This window comes from Bufo gargarizans, chromosome 3 (assembly GCF_014858855.1).
Source record: "Bufo gargarizans isolate SCDJY-AF-19 chromosome 3, ASM1485885v1, whole genome shotgun sequence".
Taxonomy (NCBI): domain Eukaryota; kingdom Metazoa; phylum Chordata; class Amphibia; order Anura; family Bufonidae; genus Bufo; species Bufo gargarizans.
In genome coordinates this window covers 609,183,542-609,201,412 of record NC_058082.1, presented here as the reverse complement: position 1 = coordinate 609,201,412, position 17,871 = coordinate 609,183,542, and the positions used below count along the sequence as shown (strand labels likewise).

The 17,871-nt window shown below is 44.7% G+C and overlaps 1 protein-coding gene across 2 annotated transcripts in view; it reads left to right on the top strand.

Annotated features, from left to right (window-relative positions):
• Positions 1–660: 660 nt before the first annotated feature.
• Positions 661–17,871, top strand: part of EPHA3 (EPH receptor A3) — a 352,384-nt gene continuing 335,173 nt past the window's right edge. For both annotated transcript variants that reach the window (XM_044284515.1, XM_044284513.1), the window contains exon 1: positions 661–845. In XM_044284515.1, coding sequence (XP_044140450.1) covers positions 770–845 — 76 coding nt within the window. In that variant the 5' untranslated portion in view covers positions 661–769. The remainder of the gene's footprint in view (positions 846–17,871) is intronic.

The window sequence follows — 17,871 nt, the reverse complement described above, 5'->3', positions numbered from 1 at the left end:
TCTGTCCCCATATCGATGATAACACCGAATAACAGTCCCTGTCCCCAATGGGTTTCACCAGCTAAATCCCAAATAATATAATCAGTGCGTTTTTGGAGTGTGAGCGTAAACCAGAGCACCCGAGGTCCCCACAGAAACATGGGGAGAACAAAGTTTTGGGGTCATTTATCGAACTGGTGTAAAGTAGAACTGGCTTAGTCGCCCAGTACAGCCAATCAGATCCCACCTTTCACTTTCCAAAGGAGCTGTGAGAAATAAAAGGTGGAATCTGATTGGTTGCTATGGGCGACTAAGCCAGTTCTACTTTACACCAGTTCGATAAATGACCCCATTTATGTAGATGCGGACTGGACCCAGCCCTATCTTATCAGATGTCAGTGCACATATATATATATATATATATATATATACCATGTTCCTGCAGGTTTCTACTGACAATGCCTCCTTTATTCCGGGCTGCCCCTCTGCAGGACACAGGAGCCATAAAAAGGTAATTTAATTTCCTGATGGCAGCGCTCAGGTGAAGTCATCCTCACCCGGGCTGCTGGCGGGCGGCGGGGAAGTTTACAAGCTGGCACTAGCAGGCAGGCTCTAGGACCCAGCGAGGCGGCGGGGCTGGGGCAGCAGGCAGGCTGCAGGCTCCTCCTCCTCGTCTCCAGTGTCAAACTTGACATCAGGCTGCTGGAGAGCAACGAGCATGGTAACTTGTGGCCACATCGCCCTCAGCGCCGCGGAGAGGTAATATGCGCCTGCCAGCACCTGGCCAAGCATGGATTGTCAGCTCTGCGCCCTCCTCTGCCTCCTGTGCTGCGTCTCCCGAGTCGCCCCGCAGCCGCCCAATGAAGGTAAGCCGGGGGTGCCCTCCGTGCAGTGCCCTCCTTACAGTGCTCTCCACAGTGCCCACCGTGCAGTGCCCGGGCACCGCCAGCCCGTCCAGGATTCAGAGTTACCAATGTCTCGGGATTTATAGGGAGGGAGATCCCGGGGACCTGTGCGGGGACCTGTGCGGGGCTACAGGGGACTCCCCCGCCGCTGCTGGTACCTGTGTGACCCCAGATCAGCGCCTGGTACTGGGTGATGGGAGCCGGGGTGGCTCTGTGCCGTCACATGGGCTGTGCTGGGCGTTGTAGTGCACTGGAAGTTTCAGAACTGATCAGTTTACAGTTCACAGATGGTTGGACTTGTACTTTCAGTGTTGGCAGTTCTAGTTGGGCTGGAGAGAAAGTACACCATGGCACAGAAAAGGTTAACTAACTCTTCCAATGGCTTTTGTCACAAGATGGCAGAGATGGCACTGTGACATGTGTCATCAGAGTCAATCTGAGCTCAGCTACATCTGAAGACAGACAGATATTACATAGTTATTAGATAAAGACAGATGTGAGATAGATGATAGATCCAAGAGCTGTCTCTTCAGACCGTGTCCCTGCGGTCGGTGACGTGTGACATCATTACTCCTGATATCTATAAACATATAGGACATATATCGGAGTTTATAGGAATCGGTCATTTCGCTGCTTCTTTATGGTGTCTGGCTGTGACCGCTGTCACGTCGGCAGGAGTTGTACTCAATGACAAACTCAGTTTCTTACAAAGTATTAGCTTCTGCATGTGTATTCTTCTGTGGTCAGGTGGCAGGTGTAGCAGAGCTGTGTGAGTGGCCCAGTATATATGACATACAGTATAGCACTATGCACTGTGCTCGGCGCACACAGTGGTGTCCTTATGGTAAATATACCGTACGCGTGTGTGACAATATATGTATATACAGTGGTGTCCTTATGGTAAATATACCGTACGCGTGTGTGACAATATATGTATATACAGTGGTGTCCTTATGGTAAATATACCGTACTCGTGTGTGACAATATACGTATATACAGTGGTGTCCTTATGGTAAATATACCGTACGTGTGTGTGACAATATACGTATATACAGTGGTGTCCTTATGGTAAATATACCGTACGCGTGTGTGACTATATACGTATATACAGTGGTGTCCTTATGGTAAATATACTGTACGTGTGTGTGACAATATACGTATATACAGTGGTGTCCTTATGGGACGTGTGTAGGCAGTGTCGGATCGGGGTACCTATGGCCCATTAGTAAAATGTATTTTGGGGGCCACCGTACAGATACGTTCTCATATAATAAATAATCAAACACGTTTTTTATATGAACGCCGGCTGCTGGAGGTGCTGTACAGAGTATATGTATGTAGTGCAGTAAGTACTGTGTGCAGGGGTGGGAGACTAGGGGCCCACATTGCTCAGGGGCCCTCCGGGGGATTCCCCTGTACCCCTGTGGGCCAGTCCGAGCCTGTGTGTGTGTGTATATATATATATATATATATATATATATTTATATACACACACATCCTCTTGAAAGGTTATAATGCAGAAAACCACTGATAACGCATTGTGATATCACTATGAGCTGCGCCAGTTGTCGCTCTCAGCTCTGCTATGCAGACACTCTCATCCACACTACATCCCAGGTATAGCAAAGCTCGCTGTGTGAGTAACCGAAGTTCTCATTTGTCACTTATCGTCACTCATTGACTTATCCTGGTGCACAACAACAACAACAACAACAAAGTGGCCAATTCAGCTCTGCTACATCCACAATTAATTGTGCCATGCCTGTAGCTGCTTCTATGAGACCCCTCTTGTGGCCCTTTCATCCGCCTTCAATAGGACATCTGCTTAAAAATATGAAACTATAGCATGCGGGCAGAAGACGAATAATAGGGGCAGCTCTGGCGGTGTGGGGCTTTATCTGCAGCGGCGGAATTTATGAGGCAAACACCGCAGAAGGAGTAAATCCTGTGTAATTAAGCTAAGCAATTATCCCTCAGCGGATTGTGCCCCCCGTGATACCGCGCACAGCCCTGCTCGCCAGCGATAAAGCCACGGCAGAAATGTCAGATCCTCGCACATTCTCTACGTACGGTCTGCGAAGAGGGAAGCTGCTCCAGGAAATCCTAAACAGACTTTTCACCTCTCCACTCGCCGAGCTGCAGGGTACTGGAAGGGGGTCATTCTTTATCCTGGAATGTTAATGGAAGTTTGCAGGTTTCTAGCCGGCCCCCGTGCACCGCTATATGCCAAATATGAGCGAAATGTGATTAATGTTTGTGTTAGTTCCCTGGTACAGACATTGCATTGTAGATGTGGCTGGCCCATCATGACGATGGATAGAGAAATACGAAGGTAGATAGATTTTGGATGGATAGATATTTCAGGTGGATAGACAGATTTTTGGATAAATAGATTTTGGGATGGATAGACGGAAAGATAGATACAAAGGAGAGAGAGGCTCCAGTATAGAGGCGAAACGTCGCGTCCTGCATGGGGGATACATCTCTATTAGAGAGAGCTGCCCATAGATAGACGGGTATCAAATAAAGAATTGTGGGCAGCACAGCATGAAGTATTGGGGGGGGGGGGGGATTCTACCTCCAAAAAGATACAAAAGAAAAAATTCCACAGCACATCCCAAAAGTAAATTAAAAAAAAAGTATTTCAATCACCAAACAGCAATGTTTCCGTCCTCTCACTGGGACCTTTCTCAAGCAGTGACGGATATGAGATAGATAGATAGATAATAGATAGACAGATATGAGATAGATAGATAATAGATATTAGATAGACACGAGATAGACAGATATAAGGTAGACAGTAGATAGATGGATAGATATGAGATAGATAGATAGAAGGTAGACAGTAGATAGACAATAGATATTAGATAGACACGAGATGGATAGATAATAGATATACAGATATTAGATAGACAGATATGAGATTATTAGATAGACACGAGATAGACAGATATAAGGTAGACAGTAGATAGATAGATGGATAGATATGAGATAGATAGATGATGATATACAGATATTAGATAGACAGATATGAGATATATAGATATGAGATAGATAGAAGGTAGACAATAGATAGATAGACAGACACGAGATAGATAATAGATATGAGATATATAGATATTAGATATTGCATACATTGTGGATAGATATTGTATTTAGAAATGGTCGGGCACTGATGTGACTGATGCCGCCTGTGACATACTGTACAGATTTAGCAGAGATAAATTTGTTGTTTTGTTCCATTGGGACCTCATTGTGTAACTTCTTTCTTTTACCTTTTGTGTCCCTCTTCCCTCCCCGTACATTGGGGTCGGCCCTCACGCCATCATTGACTTGGTTGTTGTCTGACTCCGCCTGTGGCACGCTGCGGTATATGTTGGCGCTATATAACTGAAGACGATTATTATCCTAACCGTCTGGTTCAGTAGAGTACATGCAGTTGCTTTCCGTGCAGTCCTGGGCTCTGCTACATCTGACAAACTTTGCTGTAGTAGCTTTGCATAGCCACATGACAAACTCGGCATCGTCTGCTATAGATTTATATAACCATGTAGCAGAGCTCAGTTTATACTTTACACTCTGATAAACCACTGAGTTAAAATGAAGATAATCTAGTGGGATTATTGCATTCCTGTGGATAGCTCCTTGTATTATGTCAAATGACCGTCTCAGCTCTGCTACATCTTTAAGTCCATCTGGCACTTGTGTAGAACATATAGGACGTCTACTAGCGGCCGTTATATGTAGGGATGTCAGTCTGACCTTCCATTTATGAAATCCACCTATAATACCCACACCATGATGTACATCTCCCATGGCCGCCCCTCCTGTGCCTGTCCTGTCGCCCGCAGCTAAGCAGAGCGGGCAGCCTATTCCATTCTCACCGAATGGCTAAGTAAAGGGGGGATGAAAGCCACATGACTGCGGGCGATGTGCGCCCCCAATAAATTGCAATGGCTGTCAGAACAGATGGACCTCAGTGCTATTTTCAAGGCTTAAAAACACACGTCTCCCCTCCCGCCGGCCGCGATTGTTTCCTGAATGGTCACTTAATTAGCCAGAAATTGACTCCTTACTGCTATTCCTTGGCCCGGTGAAGGCAGCTTTATGGATTCTGCTATATTTTATATTCACTCATAGAATGGCTGTGGTTACGGTAATTTCTTACAGCACGTTATAATATCATAAATCCGGCTCCACATAAGATATATACAGACGGAGATGTATGTGCAGTAGAGCTGGGTTTGTAGTCGGGCTGGGCGATATGGCCTAAAATCTATATCGCGATATAATTTGAAGCATGTGCGATATAACGATATACCGCAATATATATATTTTTTTCTGTATGCATACAAATTACTAAACGCCATCAGCCCCATGCCATAGCTACCATCATCATGTCCCCCAGCCAGCACCATCAGCCCCATGCCATAGCCACCTTTATGTCCCCCAGCCAGCGCCATCATGCCATAGCCACCCCACCCCCCGGTAGATTCGGGCCCCTGCTAATATACTTACCTTTTGTGCAGGGTTAGCGGCTGGCTGATGGAGTCCGCTGGACACGGACCGCGTCTTCTTCCCAGCATGCACTGGGAGGGACCTGACGTCACGCACAGCGCCAGCCAGCGCGCTGACGATGTGTGAACGTAAGGCCCTGCAGCGCGGTGCAGAGTCGGGAGGCCACGGAGCAGTGAGTGAGAAGCTTCTTCAATTCACTACCGCACCGTGGTCATCTATCGCGATATGGCAATATAACTAAAATCTATTATCGTTGCCCGAATTTATGATGATAATATCGTATATCACTTATATCGCCCACCCCTAGTTTGTAGTATCACAATGTGCTGTCCCTAGTGTTCTCTGAGATGGTAGGGAAACCTAACGACCTGCCGTGGTGCCCGGAAGAGAGCGTTAAATAGGAAACTGTAGTCATCGTGTGTTTATGTAGACCTAGATGTAGCAGAGCTGAATTTGAAATGGAATCCTTTTTTTGGGGGCTGTGTGCCAAGATGAGGCGGTCGGTTTACCTAAAGAACGCCATAGGTAGAGGGTTGTGCTATCAGAAAGCATTAGGGCGTCAAAAAACAAACTGAGCTCTGCTATATCAGTGCTGGCCGTGGCTTAGTGCGCATGTATTATTAGTTTCATTTGTGTAAACAGTCTCTTTATGTAAATATACTATAGATGTAGCAGAGATAAATTTGCCATCCAGCCTTTTCTGTCTTTTTTGGCTGTATTTCCTATGTGCTATAATAATATACCTGTTACTTTTGGAGCACCATTGCTAATGCATTTGCTGTGAGGATGAATTGTGCCAAATAACAAACTCACTACTGCTACATCAGTCCTTTGCAGATTCTGTAAAGGAAGTATTTTTTTTTTGGGAAAAAAAAAAAATCAAAAATTTCCAGAAATTGCATAAAATTAACATTATTTTTTTTCCCTCAATCCAATTAAGAAACGTTGATGTTAATCACTCTGCTCCAAGTCTCTGCGGGGTGGAAAACTTTTACCGTGACACTTTTCTCATGAACTTCTTATTAACAGTAATCATTAGAAAATGTAGCAGAGCTGACTATGCAATTCGGTAGTTTGATTTTCTGACAATACTGTAGATTGATAATATGTGTTTCCTGTATAGATTGAGGGGGGGGGGGGGGGTCGGGGACTGACTTTATTCGAACCAGATTCGGAAGTCAACCGAATCAGAACAGAACCGAATTTTAAGAATTTCCCTCATCTCTATGTACAAAGGTATTTCTTGAAGGCGTCAACCCTGTAAAAAAAAAGAAAAAAAAGGGGGAGACAAATTCAGCTCTGCTGCATCTGCATGGCTGCAGCACCTATTAGCTGCCAGCGTGTCCCTCACTATTAGTCCTGACAAGAAGTAGACCAGGGACTGTCCAGAGGAGGAATACAAAGCCCCGCCGTGTCCGCGCAGTATACGGGCCCCTGTCTTCAGCTCCAGGGCGCACACAGAATCCCCCTGCTCCATAGTTTTTTAACAGTTAACTTTTGACCCAAGTCATTAACGGGATTATCCGAAAATGTATCTAAGCCCCTCTGACAGCCGGGATTGTTCCCATAATATTGTGTTTGTGAGGGCAGCGGCCATAAGGAGGTAAATGTATAGGCGAATACGTGACAGAAATCACCGCCATAATCCACGTTCTAATGACAACAAAAACAGAGGCGTACAGTACAAGACCATCAGATGTAGCAGAGCTGAACAAGTCACATATCAATCTACAGAGGGGGCAGAAGGTCGAATCATTTCCATGATATTTGGTTTTTACATAGGACTGCAGAAAAAACACACTACATAGGTGATACTGATAGAGAAATGTGCTATGAGCATTACCAGTTCAGCTCTGCTACATCTGTACATAAACGACTAATAACTAGTTTCTAACCATCAAAAGACTATAGAAAAAAGGATTTCTTCCGGTTGTATTTTTGAGCCCATACTTGTGCTGTACATACAACATAAATTATGTACCAATGTAGCAGAGCTGAACTGCGTTAAAGGGGAGCTCCAGCACGTGTTATAAGCCTACACTAGACGTCTTATTACGTGAAACATTGTGTTGGAGATTTCCACTGGCGGAAGGGATTCGGGTGCTCAGGGGTGCCATGTAGCCCCTTCATTGGAGAGCTGGTATAAACTGTCCCAGTAGACAGACCCTCAGTTATGTTATTTTTAGGCAGATTTTTCTGTACAACGTTCAGATTCCCGGTTTTCTAGTCTATCCCCAAAGATAATGTGAGATGACAAGCACAGCTCTGCTACATCCATAGCCTTACAGGTCTGGCTTGACGTGTTTCCCTATGCTCCCTGGTATTACAACAATAGCACCAGGGCGCTGTACTCCTTACCATCGCATTATTAGGTCTCCACTTGTCTTTGCGACGTCCTCTGGTCTTAATGACTTCCAAATGCTCTAGACAATGTAATGATTATATAGGGAAGGAAGAAAACCCCATTAGAAGAAGCCCAGATGTAAGGGTCTGCTTACTGCAGATGAGCACCAGATCGTCATCTGCACTGGCCGGCTGCTGGACGGTGGAGCCCTGGGAGGAAGGACTACGGGGTGAACACATATTGGGTCGAAAGTGCGAAAACTGGTGCAGACAAAGAGCAGACTGAAGTGAAGGCTCTGGACGGACATGTCCCTGGTGGGCCACTTCTACAGAGACCTGACAATGTATGGAGAGGAACCTCTGTTGACCCGGTGAAGAGCTAATATGGCTACTTCTAGCCCCAGGCAGGAGATATCTAGAGCCAAACAATGAGCCTAGGCGGACCGTGGAATTCACAGCTGCTCCATGCACATGCATGCTTGGCTCCACTAAGCGTGCAGATGTCCTAAGTAGGCTGAGGAGGAGAAGTTGCCGCCAAACACTTCTGGTGGTGACTTATCTTACTAGAGAACCAAAGAACTGGATGCGTTGAAATTCAACATGCCTGACCCAGTGGCAGATGTTAGAGAGAGTCAGGACCCCACCGTACATATCACATGGGCGACTGGTCCCACGAAATCCAGAGGGTTCAGGAGAACATGCCTGACCCAGTGGCAGATGTTAGAGAGAGTCAGGACCCCACCGTACATATCACATGGGCGACTGGTCCCACGAAATCCGGAGGGTTCAGGAGAACATTCCTGACCCAGTGGCAGATGTTAGAGAGAGTTAGGACCCCACCGTACAGATCACATGGGCGACTGGTCCCACGAAAGTCTGAGGGTTCAGGAGAAAATTCTTCTGACCTTTACAAGAGAAACCTGACACCCAGTGGTCATGTCAAGTCCTATGAAGATGATTTTCTTTCATCACAGTAGCTGGTACATTAATGTAGTGATCGGATGTACTTTTCAGTCTATAAACTGCGGATCCGCAAAATACGGACCCTGGCCGTGTGCAATCCACATTTACATTGGTCCGTATTATAGAAGCGTTCATTTTTGGCCACAAAACGGACAAGAATAGGACATGTTCTATCATTTGCAGAGCGGCCGCACGGATCCAGACGGCACACGGATGACATCACTGTACTGTGCGCAGTTTTTGTGGCCCCATAGAAAGCTCTGTGTGATACCACTATATACTATGAGACGAATTGCCATGTTGAAGGAAAACTCTGCTCTGCTACATGTGTTCTGACAAATTCAGACATGCCACATCTGACAAACTCCGCTTGCCACCTATGAAAAACTTGGCACCTCTGTATCTAATGCATTTACCACTGCTACCTCCGAAAAACGGAGACTAACCTTCCACAACAAACCCTCTTGCTTCTAGTAAACTCTGCCCTACAGCATCTGATCGACTTGGCTCTGCTGCATCTGAGAGGTTGAGCTTTGCTATCAGGGGTGGACTGGCCATAGACCCTACAGGGAAATTTCCCCGTGGGCCAATGGGGACACCTGACCCCTTCTCACTGCTGCTGACCAGGTACATAATGATCTGATGCATCAGGCACTTATATACCTGGCCGGCCATCTTGAATTTGGTGGTATCATCATCCTCAGGATGGTGATACAGTTGAATGCTGCAGCCGGGCACGGCAGCCCATTCTCCCTCATAGACCACTATGTGAGGCCGTGTACAGACGCGGCAGCGATGCAGGCAGGAGGAGGCCTGTGGACCTCACTAGTAATGGTGGCTTGTAATGGGAACCTACTACTGGGGGATCATTACTAGGGGCTCTCCAGGAAGAAGGCTGAAGGTAGGGTTTGCCTGTTGCTGTGACCCACATCCCACCTCCTAAGCCCCTGGCGCCATATCTTAATGAGACACAACTGGAGGAGGAGGACAGAACGTGGCAGCTGGTGATGGCCACCACAGTGGGGAACCTTCTGGGACAGTATTTAGTCCTGCACTGTGGTATTGCTGATACCACCTACTTGTGTTCTTCTGCCTTTTGTCAACTTGGATCTGCCTACAGCATGGTGGCCATTTTTTTTTCTTCCCGGGGCCACTTTAGGCTTCCAGTCCACCCCTGTTTGCTATAGCTGTGCTCACTCCGATGCCAGATAAGGGTGTCCATCAAAATAAGGGCCGATGATTGTTGTAGGACCTGGTGTGTAATCCCAGTCCATCTTTGACCACTGTCTTATTACTATTAGGCCTCTTTCACACGGGCGAGATTTTTGCGCGGGTGCAATGCGTGAGGTGAACGCATTAAACCCGCACTGAATCCGTACCCATTAATTTCTATGGGGCTGTGCACATAAGCTGTGATTTTCATGCATCGAAGTGAATGGGGCTGCGTGAAAATCGCAAGCATCCGCAAGCAAGTGCGGGTGCGGTGTGATTTTTCACGCATGGTTGCTAGGAGATGATCAGGATGGGGACCCGATCATTATTATTTTCCCTTATAACATGATTATAAGGGAAAATAATAGCATTCTGAATACAGAATGCTTAATAAAATAGTGATGGAGGGGTTAAAAAATAATAATAATTTAACTCACCTTAATCCACTTATTCGCACAACCCGGCTTCTCTTCTGTCTTCTTCTTCGCTGTCCAGGAGGAAAAGGACCTGTGGTGATATCATTGTGCTCATCACATGGTCCGTCACATGATCTTTTACCATGGTGATGGATTATGTGACGGACCATGTGATGAGCGCAGTGATATCACCACAGGTCCTTTTCCTCAAAGAAAAAGAAAGAAGAGAAGCCGGGCTGCGCGAACAAGTGGATTAAGGTAAGTTAAATTATTATTATTTTTACCCCTCCATCACTATTTTATTAAGCATTCTGTATTAAGAATGCTATTATTTTTCCTTATAACCATGTTAAAATAATAAAATCTACACAACACCTAACCCAAACCCGAACTTCTGTGAAGAAGTCCGGGTTCGGGTTTCGGTACCAAACATACCGATTGTTCTCATGCGCGTGCAAAACGCATTAAAATGTTTTGCACTCGCATGAAAAAAATTGCGCATTTTCCTGCAACCCGCATATTATCCGGCCCAAATCCATGACGCCTGTGTGAAAGAGGCCTTAGTCCTCATGCACACGACCGTTGTTCTGGTCCGCATCCAAGCCGCAGTTTCTGAAAGCCTCTCCAGTCTGTTATAATCAGCCATTCATTATAAGGAGTACATATAGTAGTTTTATTGATACCTGGCACTGAGTGTATTTTGGGTTCAGGATTTAATACTTTAGGTTTGGTTTTTATATACTTTTGTTCAGTGATATTTCCTGGGATCTCCCCTGGTGTATGCAGTACGTGGACTGGACTTTGTGTCTCCTGAAGGTTTGGAGCCTCTTATATGACTACAGCTGTTTATGGCGCACTATAGTCTTCCTGTGTTTTGCATGAAATACCAAAATGTCCCATATCCCTGTATGTCTCTAAGGCCTCCTGCACACAACCGTTTTTTTCCCCCTTTTACTGGCCGTTTTTTGCGTTCCGTATACGGAACCATTCATTTCAATGGTTCCGCAAAAAAAACGGAATGTACTCCGTATGCATTCCGTTTCCGTATTTCCGTAAATCCGTTCCGTTTAAAGATAGAACATGTCCTATTATTGCCCGCAAATCACGTTCCGTGGCTCCATTCATGTCAATGGGTCCGCAAAAGAACTGAACACATACGGAAATGCATCCGTATGTCTTCCGTTTCCGTTCCGTTTTTTGCTGAACCATCTATTGAAAATGTTATGCCCAGCCCAATTTTATCTATGTAATTACTGTATACTGTATATGCCATACGGAAAAACGGAATGGAAAAACGGAACAGGAACGGAAACGCAACGGAAACAAAAAACGGAACAACGGATCCGTGAAAAACGGATTGCAAAACACTGAAAAAGCCATACGGTCGTGTGCAATAGGCCTAATTCAAAGCTCTCTAGAACCAGAGTTTCCAGTCTGTGGCTGATGCAAAACTACAACTCCCAACATGGAAGAATAGGAGTGGCAGATGTAGACTGTATACGACTTGTAACGCAATCACATTGGGGGCAGATACTACCTGCTCCTACCACATAACGATACATAGCATATCCCCTATATTCCCATACGCTGGCTGTGAGGAGGTGACCCCAAGGCTATCTCTGGTCTCAGCCGCTATAATGTGCTGAGTGACCTGTAGGCAGGGTTATCGCACCCAGCGCCGCAGCCAGAGATTATTGTGCTGTTTATTAGGACGTATCAGGGGGAAGCTGCTGAGGAGAACATCCAGACCCTCCAGAGTACAAGCAAAAACAAAAGTAACTTTAGGATTATTATCCCACTCCAAATCCTTTTCAATAATAGGATGTTCTTCCAGTAATATTATATTTATGTATTAATATATAATAAAACGCAATATATAAACTAATTTGCCTTTAAGGCTGCTTTCACACTCGCGTTTGCTGTGGATCTGCACAGACGGATCCGTTCAGATAATACAACCGTCTGCATCCGCTCAGAACGGATCCATTTGTATTATCTTTAACACAGCCAAGACGGATCCGTTTTGAACACCATTGAAAGTCAATGGGAGACGGATCCGTTTTCTATTGCAACGCATATTGTGTCATAGAAAACGGATCCGTCCCCATTGACTTACATTGTGTGTCAGGACGGATCCGTTTGTCTCAGTTTCGTAAAGGGGACAGCAAAATGCTGCAGGCAGCATTTTGGTGTCCGCCTCCAGAGCGGAATGGAGACTGATCGGGGGAAAACTGCTGCATTCTGAGCGGATCCTTTTCCATTCAGAATGCATTAGGGCAGAACTGATCCGTTTTATACCGCTTGTGAGAGCCCTGAACGGATCTCAGAAACGGAAAGCCAAAACGCCAGTGTGAAAGTAGCCTTATCTGGAATCAAAGGGATAGATGCCTGAGTGATAGATGGCGGATTATCAAATGATGTTAATAGATGGCGGAAGAAATAGTTTGGGCACAAATGTACGACATCTTAAAGATTTTTTTAGTTTTTATATTGTTTTTTGTTTCTGGTGCATGGTAAAAAAAAAAATCCCAGATCATCGGACTTTCAGGATTGATTATCAAATGAAAACAATTCAAATATATATTCTAAGACTATGAAAAAATGTATCTAAAATAAATACAAGCATTAGAAGCTTATATTATACTTAACGATAATTTCACAAATCTTACTTTTCTATATCAGAAAAGACTGTTAGCCTAAAGGGCAAAGTTCCTTTTCTTTGAAGCTAGTGAAGAGTTAATTGCGGTTGTCTGACCACTGAGTGGCGCTGTGCTCTGTGTGTGTCCTGGCAGATAAGGGTGTCAGGAGATAACAATTAGCAGACACGAAGGTATGTTCTGTCATGGACACCACGGAAGTCCTTTCTAGATCAGGTAGGCAAAGCTTATAAAAGAATAATGTAATAAAATGTAACACTAGGTCTAACCCTTGAAGGAGAACCAAATTTACAGTGCGAAAAGTAGGTGCTAATCAATCACACATATAAGTATTTCATGGTCACAGGGACGTTTTAGGACTCTGTAGTTAGGGCTCATGCCCACAGCCGTTGTCCCACCATGGCCGTATTGCGGCTTGCAGGTTCGCAATACACGGGGCACCGGCCATGTGCCTTCCGCATCACTGATGCGGACCCATTCACTTGAATTGGTCCGCAAATCCGGAGATGCGGTGTGGAATGGAACCACGGAACGGAAGCACTATGGAGTGCTTCCGCGGGGCACCGTTCCGCAAAATAGTGCATGAACTACTTTTAAGCAGTGCGGATTGCGGACCCCATTCAAGTGAATGGGTCCGCGATCCACTTGCGGCTGCCTCGCGGTCATAGGCATGAGCCCTTAGACTGAAATAGACCTGAGGTTTGATATCACTTTATCCAGTTCCGAAAACCCATTACATTTTGGTCATTATTAAAGTGATGATCTGCTTTGGACAGTCCATCAGCAGGTTTTCAATTTCCCTACAGCGCCGCCACAGGAGAAACAAAGCATTGCACATTACTTATTGACATTAATGGCATGTCCATATGATGCGCGGATGTTCCAGGTCCTCCAGATTGAGAGATCCTCTTTAGAGTTACTTCTTTCTGTGTGTAAGAGGTGATGGCCTAGAAAAGGGATATCCTCTCTTTTATAGAATTCTCTGGTGTAGTATGTCTAAACCAAACACCCCATTGATGAAACCACCTCTTTCCATGACTCCCATAGACTCTAATGTGCACCTACCTCGCCACTGAAATCTGTGGGAATAGCAGCTGCACAGAATTGGCCAATGGAGGTCACCTGGTAGGAAAGGATCTACAGATATAAAAAAAACTTGGATTGAAATTTTATAGGATAAGGCTGGTTTTGTAAATGTTAAAATATTTTTCTGTGTTTTAGCCATTACCGACTCTTCCAGTAATCGGAAGGCTAATTTTCCTCTGTCTCATCACATGACTGCAGTTTGCCAGCTTAGTACTGTGGGATGATGTCAGTTTATGAGTCTCTGAATCAGTTTTCTTACATACGTCTGATCAAAGAGTGAATAAATAATGCATTTTCCTAGAGAAGACATTTGAAGGTATAGACCTTCAGATGTTCTGCAACTCGTGGCCCTGCAGAAGTTGCAAAATAACAATTCCTGACCGTCTTCATAGAAGCTGAAAAGCCACAGGTTGGAGACCACAAGTGGAGGAGCCATTCACATTGTGATTATTACTTTGCATTGCACCCTGTGTGACTGGCAGGACTGTCACTGTCACTAGGAAGTCTACCTTGGTCTGTTGTTCCGTTTTCTCATCAGCGTCCTGTTTCTTCTCTGTAAATCAGTGCAATGGTGGTAAACCAGTTTAGTTCTTGTTGAGGTTGTATTTGCCCAATTAATTGGGCAAAATGTAGAATGATTGCATATTTACCTTAGCTTTATCCTATCTTTGTCTTTTTTGACTTTTTGTTTGCACAGTTGACCCTAAATGTCTAGGTTTGTGCAGAGGTGCACACTTCTTTTTTGACTTGTACTTAGCTACAAACACAATTCTGTATTAAGAGGTTGGGTTAAATTTGATACCGTGAACCACGCAACTCATTAGATCTACACAAACGTATTTTTTAGAGAAAGAGAGCATTTCACAACAAGCCTTTAGAAGAACCAACACTAATTTGAGAGGTGTTTTCTCCCAAAAAAAAACTGGACCCTGATCAGTCCAGAGCAGCAGTGGGTCTGGCTTCTCTAACCCCTGGTGGTCAGCACTTATGACCTTCCGACCAGACATTTTCCTTACAGCAGCTGATGGAACATGGTGGCCATTCTGGCTTACAGAAGGGTAGTCTTGAGGGCAGACACCTCTCTATGAAATCGAAATGCCCCAGACAGAGGTTGTTTTCCTGTAAAAACTCTTTTTATTTGCTTTTATTTTTCATAGTACTGTCTATAATCGGCAAGTGACCGTGATACTTCTGCTTGTACAGCATCAGGATAGTCTCCATGACTGGACACAACCATGAAGTAAGGCTGATAGTTAAGATGACCATATGGTTAATCTCCCTTAGACTCCTCGATACGAGCATGCACGTATTTTGAATGGGAACAGAGGAGAAAACTGCTGTCAGACACCTCTGAAGGGAGCCTTTTCTCACAAAAACTTAAGGTTTGGGCTCCTTGAAATCCAACTGGCCAATCCTTCTTTCACCTGACATCTTCTGTGTGGGGAGTCGGGACACCTCCATAAATATTATCTGATTGTCTGGTCCTTTGAAAATTGTCAAGTTTGGCCAACATTAATCTAATGTGAATGGACAGCTACGTCTTTTAAACATGCTTGAAACATAGATTCACATTTTAGACCTTCAGGGTGGAACTCTGTGTTGCTTATGGATGTGCCAGGACATAATCACTTATATAGCCTTGGTTTTCACCATATGGTAGGGGTACACCAAGTGTCTGGTTAAAAGGGTTGTGCATGTTTGGAGAGTGGGGGTGGGGGGTTGGCAAATCCTACTCCTAAGAAGACCTGCGAAGGGAAGTTTACTGCTTCCCAATGCTGGTTTCCAGCTTCTGTGCTCTACGGCCTCGGGACCCTGTATGTAAACTTCCTGCTTGACACTGCTGCAGCCAATCATTGGCCGCAGCACTGACCTGCGCCCCTTAGGTCACATGACCATCTGTTCTGACACAAGGCGAACAGGTCACTGCTGTGGCCAGTGATTGGCTGCAGCAGCGTCCAACCGGAAGTTTATATCCAGGGTCCGGAGCAGCTGAGGCTGGAGAGTGCAGGAGCCGAGAGCCAGCATCAGGAAGCAGGTAAGTATTCTCCCCTTTACAGGTCTACCCAGAAGATAGAAGTAGCATAGTTTCTGATAGTAGCACTTGGTTTGGAGGAACATTGCTCATAGAATTAGGAGGCTGCCACGATCGCAATTCATTGAACTCCACAGATTATTTAGAGCATTTTTGTGTGCCTGCATCATTTTAATACTAGTCCAGACATTTATGTTAATTTACGTCTGATTTTTAGACAATGTAATTTTCTCTCCCTTAAAACCACATGTATAAGCGTGTGCCAAACGAGTGCTAATATGTAATAATATGAATTATTTATAGCTAGCTGATAGCTAGACATGAGTTAACGTGCATATTTTATTTTACTAATTCATTCCTTTTAATAATTGACCTAATACTTTCATGAGAAACAAAAAAAAGATCTTGGTCCCTTAGGTAGTCCAACTTTGAGTGCTGTAGATTAAGATATAGTAGCTCTCCTTCAAATGAAAGTAATAAAATAAAATTGCGCAGCTCTCCACCAGAAGGCAAAGTTCAGACACAATGTTCAGATGTATACCATTCTTGACGTGCGGTCACCACCATTCATGTTGCCCAGAGAATCCTCACTTCTCAAAATCCTGTTCCAACCCTCCTTAGGAAAAACAGGTAAAGGCCATGCAAATAAGTGAAGCATCACCTGGACGTGACAACACATGCAAGGGTGAATTGTTAAAATCACATTGGATAAAACACTCCCACTCCTCCTTGATCCATGGAGCTGGTTGCAATGAAGACAGAACATCAAATGTCTCATGTCACTTCCATTTTCCTGATCTCTAAGACACTCCCAGACACTCCCATATTACACACATTTCCCTATGAGTGACTTAGAGGAGCTTAGCGATAACAACTCAAATTCTCAAAGACTTCCATACATTAATCTATTCCTCCATTACATTACTCTCACCTTACTGTTAAAGGGCTTAAATTGTCAGCCATCTTGGTTCCTTCTCCCTCAGATGTAATGGCAGCCATGCCAAATTAGTAACACAGCTGCTGTCTCCTCACACTGCATGGACTCCTTGTTCTCCTATGTGATGTAACCTAAGTCTGTCTGCCCTTTCAGCTCTTACATGCAGAAGACCAGTGTGAAGCTGCATGCCATAGAAGTACACCGGAGAGTCAGTACACACAGATAGTACAGGCAGTGTATGTTAGGAGGTTTATAGAACTACAGCTAATTACTGTATACACTGTATCTGCACTCCTGGTCATCTAGATAGGGGAGGTATAATATCTTCAACACAGTACCAAGACATACAAAGGAACATGGAAGGTGGGGAGGGGCCTGAGAGCTGCCAGGAGGAATTTGGTGATGTCACCCTGTGGTTCACAGGAAGTCAGCCACAGGGAAAGACCGACTTCCTGTTTACGCATTAGAGCAAGAAGTCAGACTTGAGGTCACATAACCAGGTGACCATAATGAAAAGGTTTTAGAAAATGTATGAGTTAGGGTGAGACAAATCACACTGCTAGAATACTGGTGGTAAGTTAGTAATATATGTAAAATAAAAAAATAATGAAAAATGGAGTGCTTCTTTAAAGATCTATGTCATTTTATTCTAGTTCTAGCTGTTGTGCTAATACTTTGTGACTGGATAAAACTATTGGAGAACCATTTGACTTGTATTATTATCACTTTTCCATGGGCACTGGGGTCCTCGGTTTTAATCCAACCAAGGGCAACATCTACGTGGAGTTTGCATGTTCTCCCTGTGTTTGCAAGGCAGTGTCCT